The sequence below is a fragment of the Gracilinanus agilis genome, chromosome 4 (assembly GCF_016433145.1).
Source record: "Gracilinanus agilis isolate LMUSP501 chromosome 4, AgileGrace, whole genome shotgun sequence".
Lineage (NCBI taxonomy): Eukaryota > Metazoa > Chordata > Mammalia > Didelphimorphia > Didelphidae > Gracilinanus > Gracilinanus agilis.
Genome location: NC_058133.1, coordinates 397,415,865 through 397,432,472, shown reverse-complemented (window position 1 = coordinate 397,432,472; position 16,608 = coordinate 397,415,865). Strand labels below are relative to the sequence as shown.

The following is a 16,608-nucleotide window of genomic DNA, read 5'->3' as shown; positions in this document are numbered from 1 at the left end:
TCTTTACTTGGAAAATAAGTAAAGCATTTGCTAATCAAAAAGCTTTTTAGGCTCTTTTGGTCTCCTGGCAATATGGCAATTGATTTGTCAATTAAACTTTCTGCAAAATTTTTATGGTATGTGTTTATGTCATCTCTTCTATTCATATCTCACATTCCACAATCAATAGTTTATCTGAATAGATCAAAATTTGCTTCTTTTCTAAAATAATATTTTTAATTTTTAATTCATTTTTCTATCTTTATACTAATTTTTATCTTTGCTTTAAGAAGTTAGTGATCTCAGGGATCTCAAGGAGGGAGGCAGAGAGAGAATTTGGAGCTCAAAATGTTAGAAAATGAATGCCAAGAATTGTTTTAACATGTAATTGGGGGGAAAAACATTCCTGAAGATTGAAAAAAAGTCAGTGGTATGACTGTATGCAAAGATCTGATTTAGGAATGATTTTTATCTCTCATAATTTCTGGTATCTTCTTCTCCTTCTGTCTCAGATTCAATTCTAAGACAGAGGACTGCCAAGGCCTAGGCAATGAGGCTTAAGTGACTTGCCCAGGGTCACACAGCTAGGAAGTGTCTGAAGCCAAATTTGAATCCAGATCCTCCCGATTCCAGGCCTGGCTCTCTATGCACTGTGCTACCTAGCTACCCCCACCCCCATTCTCTTCTTGAAGAACAGCTTGATGATACATAAGCATATCAAAGTATATAATGATTTAACTTGGAGGATTTGATTGAGTTCTTTGTTGCCTTTTTCTGACTCTGAATCTTATGTAGCAAATGTTGGTGCGTAAACTCCAATTATGTTCATGGTGGCCTCTTTGCAAATATTTATCAACTGGTACAATATAACCAAAAATCCCACCAAATGACGTTTCTTCTCATTGCTACTGAGCACCAATAAAACCAACTTTGTCAGCTCTTCCTTTTGCATCTTTGAGAATCTGCAAGTCATGGCTTCCTTTTAGTCACAACTTCTTTCTTCTGTTTTCATTTAAAACAAAAATGCCAAGACTCCTATGATTTATTTCCTCCAAGCCTCCACAACTTGGTCATTGGATAAGCAGCTTTCATTTAAAGTATCAACACCTGTGTTAAAATTTATAGCTAGTTTAAAAACCATGTCTGAGTACCTTCTGCTACTCTCTCCACCATTCTGCTAATCTCTGTGAAAAGGTAGAAGGGAACTATTTTATGCTCTTGAGACTGAGAACTCCTTTGCATTTTTTATACAGGTAACTGTGATATATATCATTCCATGATAACTGGGCCATCATAGCACCAATACTACCAAAAAAATGCTATTGGAAATTAACATGAATCTTATTCTCTCTTGACCTCTCTCTCATTATACTGTAAAACTCTATACTCAGTTCAGAGGGCTGTAACTACTCACTGGATAACTATTGTTTGAATACCTATCATGTCTAAAGCATCGTGCTATATATATATATATATACATCATGGAGAATACAAATAAGGCTACGTTATCTATCAAAGAGTTTATAGACACCTACACAAAAAATTATAATACTACATAAACTGAAAATATAGAGAGATCTTCATAATGATAAACTAGTGAAAAGGATGGAGGCAGATCAGAGATCAGAGAAGATCAAAGATCAGAGAAGACTTCAGGAAGTAAATTGCATTTGAGCTAAGTCACAAAGAAAGTATAGAAATTACACAGCTAGTAGGAGGGTATGGCAGATGGGTATATAAGGAGAGAGAACAGAATGATTAAAGTCATGTAGGCATAAAAGTGTAAAAGCATATTTGGGGAATAGCAAATTCCCAATTTGACTTAAGAACACAGAAAGGAAAAAAAGAGACATTTATTAAGAACCTACCATGTGCCAGGCTTCATGTTAAGTGCTTTACAAATATAATTTCATCTGATCCTCCCAACAACCATGGATGATAAGTACTGTTGTTATCCTCATTTTACAGTTGAGAAAACTGAGGCAAAGGAGGTTAAGTGACTTGCCCAGGGTCACATAGCTAGAAGGTATCTAAGGCTAGATTTGAATTTAAATCTTTCTGATTCCAAACCAATAGATAGCCTTATACACTATATCTAGTTAAAAAAATAAAGTTAGAAAGTAAGTTGAGTTTTGATCATAATGGGTTTTGAATGCCAAGTGAAGAAATTATGGGCATTATTTTAGTAGATAATGAGAAACCATCAAAGATTCTTAGAGAAAGATAATGGCTTCTTCAGAGCTATATTTTAGGAAGATTAATATAGCAAAAATATCTAAGAGGATTGGAGGTGAACAGGCTAGTTAGGCAACTTTCAGAAGTTTAAGCAAGAGTTCATGGGAGGATGGACTAGGGTAGAAGTGGTGAGAAAGAAATTACATGTTTCAGAGGTATTGTAGAGGTAGAAATTTCAAGACTTATTGATTGAGTGGATTGGAGTTGGAGGTGAAAGAGAAGGTGAAGGAGAAGGAAGAATCACAGCTGTCTAAGATTTCAAGCTTAAGTGAATAGGAGAATGATGGTGGTGTCGCTGACAGGAATAGAATTGGGAGGGGGCACATTATATGCTATAATACCTACTTAATGGAGATTTAGAATTCTAATGCAAGTTAAATTCCAGGTAAATAAATGTGTCAATAAAGATCAATCAAAAGGAAGTAAAAGGTTGAGGGCAAAAGCAAAGCTTTTAAGACTTTGTAAAGATGAATGAAGAAGTATTTTTTTCCTGTCTCATTCTGAAAGTTTTATGTGATGATTGTACTAAATCACATTCACCTGAGAAGCCTATTCCCATAAGAATCAAAGAGGTATGTTGCTTGACTGCTATAAAGGAATAAGAAAGCTTAAGGTAAAATAATTTGATGGCTTTACTTTTTAGTACCAATCATAGGCCCCAGGGATTGTCAGTGGGCATTGACCAGAACCCATTGGTATTGTAGGAAAATATAAGTAAGGTAATGGGGTCACCAGGGATATTACAATAAACGAAGTGGTTTGTGGGAACACACTCTAGGATTTATGAGAGACTGGACCAGGGTGAAGAGACCAGAGTTTACTGGATTTCCACAGGAATGGCAGTTGATCTTAACTGTCACCCAGCTTCCACTAGACCAGAGTATAGTAACAGGCTAATAAGGTAAAAGGGACTTAACAGCTTTAATTATGTTGGACTAAAAGGTGGGAAAGGATTTCTATACTTAAAATCTAAAGGATAAAACCACAGGGCAATGGGAGGACTTATTCTACTCTTATCTAAGTGATCTAAACTAACAGGGCCCAAGGAGCTATAAATGGAATCTCTGGATTTCTGCCTCAAACCTGGAACCTGCCAGGCTTGAGTACAGCTAGGACTTTGTGGCTTTGGGATTCTCACTGCAATCCACTGATGATCTCTGGATGCCAGGAGTCAAGATGATCTCAGGTACCAGGTAGAGAGGGTTCTGCTTGAAGCACTGTCCTCCAGTTTTCAAACTTCTCCTCCTCTCTTGGCTCTGTAGATTTGTCCTTTTGCTGGATGACAAACCACACAGGATCCCAGGGGAAATCAGGAAGCAGGGTGTCCTTTGCTCTTAGGTCTCCCAGGCTGGCAACAGTTTTGCCCACCACTAATGGAGTCCACACTCAGGGCCCAGACACACTTCCTCCTCCTTCATTCCAACCTGGAATTCCCAGCTCCAGCTCCTTCCTGCTAGATACAATTTAATTCCTAATAACTAGCTAATCTCATCTTATTCATAACAGTATCAATTAGCATAATCCCATAGTACTAAAAATGAGACAGTTCAGGTACCCATGGGCTCTGTGGTAAATGTATGTAATAGAATATTGTGCTAAAAGAAATTATGAAAAAGATAATTTCAGAGAATCCTAGGTAGTATGAACTGATGCAGAGTATAGTGAACAGAACCAGGAAAACAATTTATATAAAGACTATAACCCTGTTAATTAAAAAAAAAACTTTGAAAGAATTAGGGACTAATAAAAATAATGGCCAATAATATTTCCATATGACTTTTGTTGAAACATGTTATCCACCTCTTTACAGAATGGTAGTGGACGAAACAGATTTTCCTTTTTGGATATTGTGGCTATAGAATTGTTTTTTTTCCCCTTTATCTCCATTTTTAATTGTTGGTAGGGATACTAAGCTGGAAGAGTTTGCAGTTGTGATGCAAAGAAGTGATCATTTTAATATTTTTTAAAAACACAGTGGGAAACAGAAAGAAATTGAAAAGGAAGTACAGAGAAGCAGGATAGTTTTGAAAGTTATACGTAGAATTTATTATATACATTTTAAAATATCAAATGGCATGAAATAGAGATTCCTGATTTGCTATAGAATCTTCTTTTTATGTTCTGTTGCAAGTATGGAAATGATCTTTTTTGGTGTCTTAAGTTTATAACAATTAAAAGCAAGAAAAAGAATTAAATTGGTAAAGATGTAAAGCATTGTATTATTGATAGATGAACAATATGGTACATAGAAGGAGTAAGAAAACCTTGGTTTAATAAAAATTGCTAACATCTGTGTGTAAGGAAACACCTTTCAGATAGGTTGTGAAGAGTTTAGCTATATAAAGTAAAAAAATGAACTGTGGTATAAATATAAAGGCTCAAATCACCTAGTGAAGAGAGATGCCTCTCTTGAATTAAACAGCTTGATGACTTGAAGAGTCAGAGGTAATTTAAGTTAGTAAAAATTGCCAAAATTAAAAGTACCAAAAAACAGAAGTACCAACTGTAAGAGTGAAGATTTTTGAAAATTTTGGAATGGCTAGACCTGCTGGACATTGTGGTTCCTCCGTTTATTTTAATTGAATGGTTTTAAGACTTAAAAGGACAAAAGTCCCAAAATGAAAAATCATATAATACTTTGGAGACTGGGATGATCAAATAAATATTATTGATTTCACAGTGGGTTTTTGATAATTTTTTGTCTTATAAATGAAAGGTGAATCTCAGAATCAGGAGGCTCTCATTTAAACCTGTAATGTGTGTTAAGTAAGTGAAGAGTTTAAAGAAGCTTGGATGGCATGGGAGTAGTCAACTAATAAGAATGCTTCAACTGCCAGTGTCTGAATGGCCAAATAAAGGTTAAAGCTTATTAGAAGAGAGCTTCAGGTTCAACTATTGCTCTTTAACTCTACTATAGTTTAAGGTAAATCCTCTCAGAAGTACCTGTTGTTCTTTGCTGCTCTCTCTAATTGAAGAAGGAAAACAAAAAAGAAGATTACTTCAAACTATTTTGCTGTATAGGAAGAGATGCTGAGATCTAATTAAAGAAATCAGCACCCTAATGAGGGCAGAGTTGACTGGGCTTGAGTGTATTAGCCAGAAATTCCACCTGAGTTGCTTTGCTGTGAGTTCTGTTTACTACAAGCTAACTGGAAAAAGCAGAATTCTAATAAATGAATAGATGGCTCAGATTATCAGAATAGCCCAATGAGATGCAGCCTATGATCTATGTAGATCTCTACCTTAGAAGGGCTACTAACTAAATTAAAAGCTTTCTCAACCGCCTTTTAAGGATGCCTTTAAGAGGATATTCCCAACTAGAGAGCAGTGAGAGTCATATGGGGAGCAGTTAACAGAGAAACATTTTCATGTTGGTGCAAATACTCCTGAGTGGACCAATGGCATCAAAACCTGTAGTCCAAGTTGTAAGTAAGTCTAAGAATAGAGGTTTTCTTCCCTCACGTGCTTCGTTCCAGATTTCTGTATTGGCTTATTTGTTCACACAGATCTTGATTACATTGTTTATAGAGTACGATCCAAGCGTATGTATTGTGATATAGTATTTCTCCATTTGTTTTATTGAATGAGAATCGATGGTGCTATTATTATTTCTCTTGTCTTATTGCTAAGTAAATAATTGTGTTTAAGTTTCAAATGTATCATCATTGTGAAGGACTGGTTTGTTTAAGTGGAATCACATTGGTGGGAGATTAAAAGCTAAAATGATGAGTTGAGCAAGTATATTCTCCCACAACAGGGTTGCCTCTATGGTCTGAGAGATTTTGAATGTATCTGTGGTGCTGATCCTTCTCTGGGAACCTAGCCTTGCCAGTATGAGGGCAGCCTAGAGGAGCAAGTCATCCTAGAGAGAGCAGACAATTCATACCTTGTATGAAGGATCACATTGAAGGGGTTATGACAACATTACGGAGCTATAAATAAAGTCCAATGCAAGCTACAATATTGTAACACTGAAAAAGCAACTGTAATTCTAAAACATTTCCTAGCAATAAAGTAATTATAGTAATTTAAAAAACCAAACCCTTACCTTCTATTTTAGAGTTGATACTGAGTATTGATTCCAAGACAGTAGAACAGTAAGGGCTAGGCAACTGGGATTAAGTACCCAGGGTGACAAAGCTAGGAAGTGTCTGAGGTCACTGTGAACCCAGAACCTCTCATTTCTAGGCCTGGTTCTCTAGTCACTGAGCCACCTAGCTCCCCCAAACTATAATGATTTTTGAAGGATTTTCCCTAGATCCTTATGAAACATTCCAACAAAGTATATTTCAATAAAATCTTTTGGCTGTTGGTCCAAGATGAATGAACTAATACTTTTATTGCAACTGAGGCAGCTAGGTGGCCCGGTGGAATCCAGGCATTGGGCCAGGAGTCAGAAGATTTGAGTTCAAATCCAGCTCCAGGCACTTACTATCTGTATGACCCTTGGCAAGTCACTTGACATTTGTCTACCTCTGCTGCCTGAATTGTAAAATAGGGAAAATAATAATAGCTATCTTGCAGGGTTGTAGATCAAATGAGATAATATTTGTTGAAAAAAAAGTGTTTAGAATGGTACCTGATACACATTAGGCTCTATATAAATGCTTATTCCTCTCTTCCCTCTCTTTCTACTTGGATTAATTTCAATGTCAGTTAAATTATACTACAGTCATCAATTCTGGAGCTCTCATTTTTTATTGATGTCAGAAAAACCTCCATTAAAATAATTAAAAAATTTTCACTTGACAAAATTGATCTTAATTCCTATATTACTATAAAGATTATAAGAAAAGAAACATAGTAGGTCATAGTATGTAAACAAAGAATGCTTTTACTTTCTTTGGATTACCTTGTAGTAAATTGATTTCTCTGGAATCTCCATCACTAAATATCCCAATACTTTGTACTTTCCGGCCATCAAGAACTTTTTCTACAAGCAGCAGTAGACTTTCCAAAGTCAAACCAGTATATTCATATACCAGAGGAATGACACCAGTTTTCACACTGTCCACAACCATCTAGAGGAACAATCTGAGTTTCAGAAAATGAAGTTTTCTATGTTGAGAATAGTTATTAATGAACAAAATATACTTAACATGAAAATTACATTTAATTTTTAGAAGTGATTTATTATTTTTGTTTATGAAACCTCTGACGGCATGGAAGGGAGAAGGTAAACTCTATGGAAACCTCTTCCTCCATCACTTTTTTTTGAAAACCCTTACCTTCTCTTCTTAGAATCAATACCAAGTATTGGTTCCAAGGCTTAAGAGTGGTAAGAGCTAGGTAATGGGGGGGGTTAAGTGATTTGCCATAAGTCACACAGCTAAGAAGTATCTGAAGCCAGATTTGAAACCAGAACCTCCCGTCTCTAGGTCTGCCTTTCTATCTACCTAGTGCCTCACTGTCCCTCTTCCCCCATCACTTCTTAATACTAATCCCCAAGCTTCCATCTTTGAGAAGCTGCCTCTTTTTATATAATTTATTCCTTTCTTGAAGATGGCTAGTCAGGTTTAGGAGTATAACCTGGGACCATAGAACAAAGAAATATTAATTGACCCCCACAAAAGAAACAGACAACCTTGGTCTTTGTACTGGTTGTCCCTATGCCTGGAATGTACACCCTTGTCATCTTCACCTCTTAGGATCTCTTGTTTCAGTCAAACTCTGATTGAGCCACATCTTCCACATCCCTTCCTAATCTCCCCAACTTCCAGAGTACTTCCTTTCTGAGAAAAGAAAATTACCTTATATTCATTTTATCTATGCTTTATGTATACATATATACATATTTTCTCCTCTGATAGAATGTAAACTCCTCATGGGCAGAGACTAGTCTGTTTTTAATGTATTTCTTAACACCTAGCTTAGTGCCTGGTATGTAGTAGCTACTTAATAAATGCTTGTTATTTGATTATTTTCATAGTGTTCTAACTAACTGCACTAGCCAAGGTAGCTAATTATATCCCATTCTTTGTGTATATATCAAGAGAGAATGCAGAATTTAAAAGATGAGGCACTGAGGATTGCCATTATTACCTTATTCCAAACCAAAACAGGATATCCATAAAAGTACTGGCCTTCTGACAAAACTAGTACCTCATATGCAGGGATCCGAGATGATATCAATACCAGAGAAGTCTGGACTGAATGTGGAAAACTGCCATACTTCTGATCAGCTCTGTGGTAATGTTTGTTTGATAACACAGGATAAGAATGACTTCCAGACACATTCTTTCTACAGAGGAAAAAGTAGGGAGGAAAAAAAGGAATGTTAAGTTGAACTTTCTTCAACTTGGATTATACAAAAGTAGAAAGGAACCAATATATATTCGGGTTGTCATAAATATCATAAATAAATATCAATAATATTTGTTGATCTTATCAATTTGGGAGTTCACTCCACTTATGTAGATTGTGATCCATCCATGCCTGCCTATCCTATGTTGTTCTCATCCATGTTCTCCTTCAAATTGACCACAGATAGTCCACTCAACAAGCTAGCAGCCTTCCTCACTTTTTCCTGACATTGTAAAGATCCCAGTGGAGCACAACAGCTATTGAAGTGTCATTATATGCTTTTCTGTGTAATCAGCTTCTCTCCTCTTCATGTCATAGAGTTTCTTAATATCATCCTTTACCCCATTCTTTTTTGGCATTCTTTGTTGTTAACATGTGACATCCTGCTGGCACTCATCAAGTACCTTTCTGTTGTCCTTCAATTCATAGAATCATAGGATCAAATATTTAGAACTGGAATAGGCCATTGGGATTATCAAATCAAATTGCTTCGTTTTATAGGTGAGAAATCTGAAGCTAGAAGAGGTTTAGGGATTTTCTCAAAGCCATATGGCTAGTAAGATCTGAAGTAAGATTTAAACCCAACTCCTCCTGCATTGAAATCAAGTATCTTATTCATTATGCCATGTGGCCTCTTCTTTGAGAAGCAGGCATGTCTCATGTCTCATACAGAAAGACAAGTAAAATGTTATTATCATTTTTTAAATCACCTTTGCTGGGGATATTATTGAGGATGTAGACACTAAACAATCACTCTAGTCCAACTATCAATAATATGGAATTAGATCTTAACGATACATGTAAAACCCAGTGGAATTGTGCATCGGCTATGAGGGGTGGGGGGTCAGGGAGTTTGGAGGAGAGGGAAAGAACATGAATCATGTAACCATGGGGAAATATTCAAAATTAGCTTAGACTCAGGAAAAGGGTTCAATTTCCTGAGAGGAATCCATCCTCTCTCTTCCTCTTCCTTTTCAACTTTGGCCTCATCTCACTGTCCATCTGAACTCTTTGTCTGAGGTGTACATAATATTGAGCAACCTAAAAACATGTTGAAATCTGGGCAATAAGCAGTCTTCATCCACTTGACCTTTGTGTGTAATACAAGTCGAACTCCTTTGAGGGATTACAGATTTCATTCATATAGCCTCTTCAGTGTCTTGGGGGCTTGATACAGTCAACATAATGTCATCCACAAACAGAGACATCTGAAGGATTTCATCAGCCACAGGGAATCCCTCTATCTATACAGTGCTCTGGATTTTCTCCATCACAATAATTAATATTTTCTGTTTAATGTCTTGTCTGAATTTCATTGTCAGTCATTGAACAGGATGGTATCTGTTGTTATATCTTCTAGGGAATTCTGAATAATGCAAATATTTGAATGAGAGGTACTTTCTAGTTAAAGAGTTTAAAAGTAATGTTCTCTTCTATCACATCGAATGCTTTGTTGTAATCCCCCCAAATATAAGCACAGTGGGATCTTATATTCTCTACAGGTTACCATTAATCAAAAATGTAATCTTAATTTATATTTCTCCAAATGCTATCTCAGCCCTTAGTCTTGTCTTTATCTTCCCTTTGTAGCTCTGCAAATACCCTTCCTGAGTGTAACAGGAACTAAATCTTCCTGTTTTATTGCTGCCTTCCTATGGAAACAAGGAAAAAGAAAACAGGCACCAAAGTATAGCTCAGAGGAGACACCAGTCAGTTTATTAGGAAGCAAAAATGCCACTAGAGTATTAATAGCAGTAATATTTTCAATTTCCTAATTCTCTTTGATCACCCCATGTTAATCACATGGAATATAGCATCCTCTTATCATTTCTTCTAGAAACTCTTGGTTACATATTGCCTAAGTTACATTGTCTTCCCTGACATCTTCATTAAAATACATGTCTTTCATAGCTCCTCAAAATTTAGTTCACATTTGGAATTATTTTTTAAAATTTCAGTGTTGGTTGGTGCATATTTTACCTTTTCCCTAATCAAGGAGCAAAAAAAAAATTAATCTCACTGTTATCTGAAGTCGTAAATGCTTAAGTAGAGCTGGCCATGTCTGGAATAACAACAACAATAATAATTAATGGATAGCACTTTAAAGTTCACAAAATTCTTGCCACAACAACTTTGTGATGTTAGGTAATGTAAATAATATTATTTCTGTTTTGCAAATAGGGAAATAGATTCTCAGAAAAGTTAAGGGACTTGCTCAAGGTCTCACAGTATCAGTGCTGGGATTCAAACCCAGTTCCTTTGATTCTAAATAAAGTTCTCTTGCCACTACAGCTTGCTTTTGCCCACTTTTCAAATATGAATAAGTATGTAAATAAATGTTAGTTTATTCACAAGTACCTAAGGTACTGGATTCTATTATTTCCATTGCTAGTCCCTTACCATAAGAATCTTAGACTTGCATCACATTTTTGGAGGGGAACCTTATAACATCATATAATAAATTACACCAATAATGCATGGCCTAAGTGAATTGTTATGGCTAGAGAATTTTTGAGTTGATGGTGGTCAGGAGTCTTAGAAAAATGTACTGCTTGCAGCATAGTGCTAGAAACAGTGCTGGACCTGAATTAAGAGAAAACCTGCTTCAAATCCTGCCTCTGACCCTTCCTAGCTGTGGAATCACAGGCAAGGTGGGGATTCCTCTGTCTCAATATCTCTTGGGTATAAATGAAACACAGTCCATCAATAGCAGCATCTTTTCTGTTCCCACATATTTCTGTCATCTTTTTACACCGCTTCTCCTGTGTTATTCTTTACTGGTTGTTTGCCCACTTGTGGCCACCATAACTCTTTATTGCCTTTTGAATGCTCTGTGGCCTTTCATTCTTTTGAGACTAGGGTAACACATGCTGCATTCACAGTCATATAACATCCATTACTAAAAGAATGCAAATGTTAAAACATGCCTTTTTTTCTCCTTAGAAGTACTGCTGTTTTCCAAATTAAATCCAACTTACTTTCCTTGACCTGTTAAATTCCAAGTTGGATTCATTGTCGGCGATCTGTCCACAATTTACATCCTGGTGGACTTGCTCTATGGAATGTCCACTAAACTGTGTGTCCTGGACAATAGACATGCTTCATCTACTTGCTTTTTCTCGTATAGACCACAGACTTAGGACTGGAAGGGACCTCAGGGGTTATTACATGAATGATCTAATCCAAACTTGTCATTTTACAGATGAGGAAACTGAGGTTCAGAAATATATGACTTGCTTAAGATCATATGACAAGGATGCTAACTAAGGTCCTCAGACCCTAAATCTAGCACTATTTCCACTTTGCCATTTGGCTCTGGATAGTTAGCCTGATCTCTGTTAAGTAATTGTAGATTTTTGATTAGGAGGCTCTGTAATATTTTGAGATTTGATGTAATCACCAGCACCATGTTATCCACAAATATCCATCTGGAGGACTTCACCACTCATAGGAAATCCCTCTTTCACTTGGACTCTGTGTTAGACATTCTCCATGAAGGAGGCAAGTACCTTCCTCACATGACAGTTATCATCAAAGAGTTATCAAAGCTATCTCTTATATTTCTCCATTTATTTCATATGATGCATGTACTACTATATAGACATGAGCTATGCTTTGCCTAAGGAGAATCTCCAAGGAAGGATTTTGCTCCACCTAAGGAATGATTTTGTTTTGTTTTTATATAAGAAATACAGTGAGCAATTTTGTGATTTTAAAGATGTGGCCTACTGGAGAATATTATCTGTGAAAGCCTGTCTATTTCCTTCTCATATATTCATCAAGGATGTCCTTAATATGTGGGAACATTGTTCTCATAAATATTTTGTGGATCCAGGAAAGAATTCACAGAAGATGAATAGCTGTTCATGCAAATCACCTTAGTTTATCCTATCTCTTTAACAAAAAAGATCAACGTTGGTGATCTCAGAGTGATTTCTAGATTTTCTTTTTTTCCTCATTGGAGCTACTGATTTACATGATTACTGAAAATGTACACAGTTAATCTTCCTTAAGAACTGATGATAGTTCATGTTGATTTCTATTCCTTTTACTCATTTCCTATTTTTGCTACCATTAACTTGTTTAAGTAGTTTAGTTATCAACTGCAAGTCATATTGCCTCATTTTTATTCTTCTACTTTAAAACTGATTTAGAGATTGACAACAACAATCTCATATTCTATGTAGCTCCCTTGGAAATGGCCCTCACATTGCTAATCAGTCATTTCCTATCTGTTAAAATAAAATTGATTTAATTTTTTAAAATGCTGTTCAGTTTTTGCCATGACCAGCACTTCCCAACCCTTTTCTTGAAGAAAGTATTTATGATATAAGAGCCAAAGGTATTTGTATAGGGGACAGCTGGGTAACTCAGTGGATTGAGAGCCAGGCCTAAAGACAGGAGGTCCCAGGTTCAAATCTGACCTCAGACACTTCCTAGCTGTGTGACCCTGGTCAAGTCACTTTGACCCCCATTGCCTATCCTTACCACTCTTCTGCCTTGGAGTCAATTGACTCCAAGATAGAAGGTAAGGGTTTAAAAAAAAAATATTTGTATAGTCTTCTAGCCTTTGAACTCTTTAATTTCTTGGTTGTGACCCAAATATTGCAATATTTTTTCACCATTTACTCTTATGTCTATCTTTGCCCAGACTATTACCTTGACACACGAGTTTAATCAGTTCCATGGCCAAGCTCATAACTCAATTTGCTTGTGTGTAAAATTGAATTTCCCTATTTAAATGAATGGAAATTAAATTAATCCATTCCAGCACCAAAAAAAAACATGATTTTTTTTGTTTTATGTATATGATTTTAAATATGAAAACATACTTCACAAATAACAAATAAATATATTTATAGATAATAAGAAAGAATGTGAAGAAATAAACTTGATTATGAAATGTTATTTACCTTCAAGGTCAGGCAAAGATGTTGGCTGAGAAGGTTTTCATTTCATGCGCTATTGCTTAACATAATTTACTCTCTACACACGTAAGGCTACATTTAAATGCAAAATTGACCTTACACATTACTTGTGATATGTAACTTTATTGCTAAACTTAATTGCTCGTTTTTTTTTACTTTACTTAATTATCATCATTTTCTTCATTGAAATTTGGCTGTTTTGCCACACTTTCCTCAATTTCATTTAGAGGCCATTTCAACAAAAACCTTTCCATGGCAGTTTGTTTCTTTCTCTCTTTCAGAATATTTCTATAATATGTGAAACAAGTGTCATCACACAGTTCCAACACATGACCTGTTGCAATTTTTTCTTGGTGTGTCTTTTCAATAAAGTGTTTCATTTTTTCCAAATCCTCAACATTCCCATAATCTCACTTATACTGATTGCCTCATCCTCCTCGGGCTCCTGCCCACTAATTTCCTGTAAAACCTCTATATGCTGCTGCTGCTGTAACTTCTTCAATTCCTCCATCATCAGGACCCATGGTTAAAAGTTAAGAAATTTGCCAAAAAAAACTGATAATAAAGACAAAAAAGAAGAAGAAAGCAAAGCAATTCAATACAGATGCTCACACAGCCAAATAAACACTGAAATAAGCAAGACAGCATCCTGTAACTTGTGCAATTGGACATTTGGCAGGCTATCTAGTGAAGGGTGGCGGAAGCTCGTGATTCAAATTTCCACTTGTAACCTCAAGCAAAAAATCCCAATCGTGGGACATTAATGCATTGCTGGTGGAATTGTGAACTGGTCTAGCCATTCTGGATGGCAATTTGGAACTACGCTCAAAGAGCTCTAAAAGATTGCCTGCCCTTCGAGCCAGCCATAGCATTGCTGGGTTTGTACCCCAAAGAGATCATAGATATACAGACTTGTACGAAAATATTTATAGCTGTGTTTTTTGTGGTGGCAAAAAACTGGAAAATGAGGGGATGCCCTTCAATTGGGGAATGGCTGAACAAATTGTGGTATATGCTGGTGATGGAATACTATTGTGCTCAAAGGAATAACAAACTGGAGGAATTCCATGTGAACTGGAAAGACCTCCAGGAATTGATGCACAGTGAAAGGAGGAGAGCCAAAAGAACATTGTACACAAGAACATGATACACTGTGGTAAAATAGAATGTAATGGATTTCTTTACTAGCAGCAATGCAATGACCCAGGACAATTCTGAGGGACTTATGGGAAAGAACGCTACCCACATTCAGAGGAAGAACTGCAGGAGTGGAAACACAGAAGAAAAGCAATTGCTTGAACACACGGGTTGATGCGGACATGATTGGGGATGTAGACTCGAAAGGACCACATCAATGTAACTATCAATAATATGGAAATAGGTCTTGATTGATGACACATGTTAAAACCGGTGGAAATGTACATTGGCTATGGAGGGGGGGTTAAGGGGAAAGTAAAAACATGAATCATGTAACCATGAAAAATTTTTCTAAAAAATGAAAATTAAAATAAAAAAAAATCCCAATTGTGACTGCTCCTTTCTCAAATTGCATGTGACTTAAGGTGCTTGTGTATCAAGGTACTACTATATATGCTGATTTAATTCAGAGGATCTTATTAAAGTTCTTAATAAAATGCCTCTTCCTTTTCATCCTCTGTAATAAATGTTGGTATAGAAGTTGCAATTATTTTCATGAAAATCTTTTTACAAATGCTCACCATAAACACTACCATTTGAGACAAGCAATTGTCCTAAGAAATGATCTTCCTTGTTGCCTTTGCATGAAGGATAAAACCAAAGCTGCCAACTCATTCATTTGCTTTTCCATTGAAGGACTATGAGCTATCTCTCCATTAAGTTGCAACTTCTCTTATTGGTTTCATTTATAGCAAGAATGTCAAATGATGATATGAGTTAGTTCCTTCAGCAGCATGTCTATTCACTGATCTCACATTTAGGATAAGAGCAGCTAAACCAATGTTAAGCCTTTAAGATTGTCTAAATGTGAAAGTATTAATACTAAATTACCATCACATACTACATTTAAAATCCCAACGGAAGCCAGAATGATGTTTATTAAGAAAAGTGTAAATCCAAAATCCCATGAAACAATGTATTTAATAATATGTATAGTTATAAATAAAAATAAAATATTAATTGAATCATTTTAAGGAATCATCACACATTAACTGAATAGTTTAAAAATTCAATACTAAGATGTTAGCATTCTAATTAGAAAATGTACAATTACTTACTTTTTGGGTAAGGCTTCTAAAGATGCTAAAACACGCTGTTTCTCCAAAGCTACACTCAATTCTATGCGATCCTTTACTGTTTCTGAGAGTTGTGGCTGATATCTGGATTTTAACACTGTAGAACAACATGTTCCACTCATCCAAGGGGGTCGAATTTTGAATAACTCTCCTGAAAAATAAATATCAACAGAGTTTCCTATTTACTTACATGTTTCTCTAAATAAAACAGGAACTAGGGGTGATATTTCAATTGAAAATAACAATTAGATTTTATTTATTCTTGATAATGCAACTGAAATAACTAGTAACTTTATCTAGAAACCAACAATGATAAGAAAATAAGCAATTCTCATATTTGGGGAACTGATTATATTATTTATATGTTTCTTCTTTCTCCGTAAAATTAAGCCATTTCCTTTTTATTAGTCTCCATAATAGAGGTGAGTAGGTAAAAAGGAGACACTCCTTTCAAATCTCAATCTCAAATCAATCTTGCCACTTTCATGAATCCCAGAAATAAGAAGCCTTAGCTACAAATGTGACTGGTTATATATTAACTTCTTTCCTGTACTCCCTCTCTAATTGACCCATTCTTTGCCATACATAGGTTCATAGATTTAGAACTTGAAGGAGTCTTAGAGACCATCTAATCAATCCTACAGATGAGGACACTCCTGGAGGTTGGCGACTTGCCCAAAGTCACATAGAGAATGTGTCACAGCTAAAGTGAAACTAAGAACCTCTACCTCCAGAACCCATGATCTTTCCATTGTGTCCTACAGACCCATGTCTCTTCCTGCTTCCTCCTGTTTGCTTTTTTTCTTTCCCTCCCTCCCTTCCTTTCTCCCTTCCTTCCTTCCTTCCTTCCTTCCTTCCTTCCTTCCTTCCTTCCTTCCTTCCTTCCTTCC

General features: G+C 36.0%; 1 protein-coding gene across 1 annotated transcript in view; it reads right to left on the bottom strand.

Moving 5' to 3' along the window:
* ECT2L (epithelial cell transforming 2 like) overlaps nt 1-16,608 on the bottom strand; it is a 114,002-nt gene that overhangs the window by 58,908 nt on the left and 38,486 nt on the right. The window contains exons 5-7 of the mRNA XM_044675446.1: nt 15,701-15,869; nt 8,317-8,455; nt 7,067-7,235 (exon numbers count right to left, since the gene is read on the bottom strand). Of these exons, the coding sequence (XP_044531381.1) occupies nt 7,067-7,235; nt 8,317-8,455; nt 15,701-15,869 (477 nt within the window). The remainder of the gene's footprint in view (nt 1-7,066; nt 7,236-8,316; nt 8,456-15,700; nt 15,870-16,608) is intronic.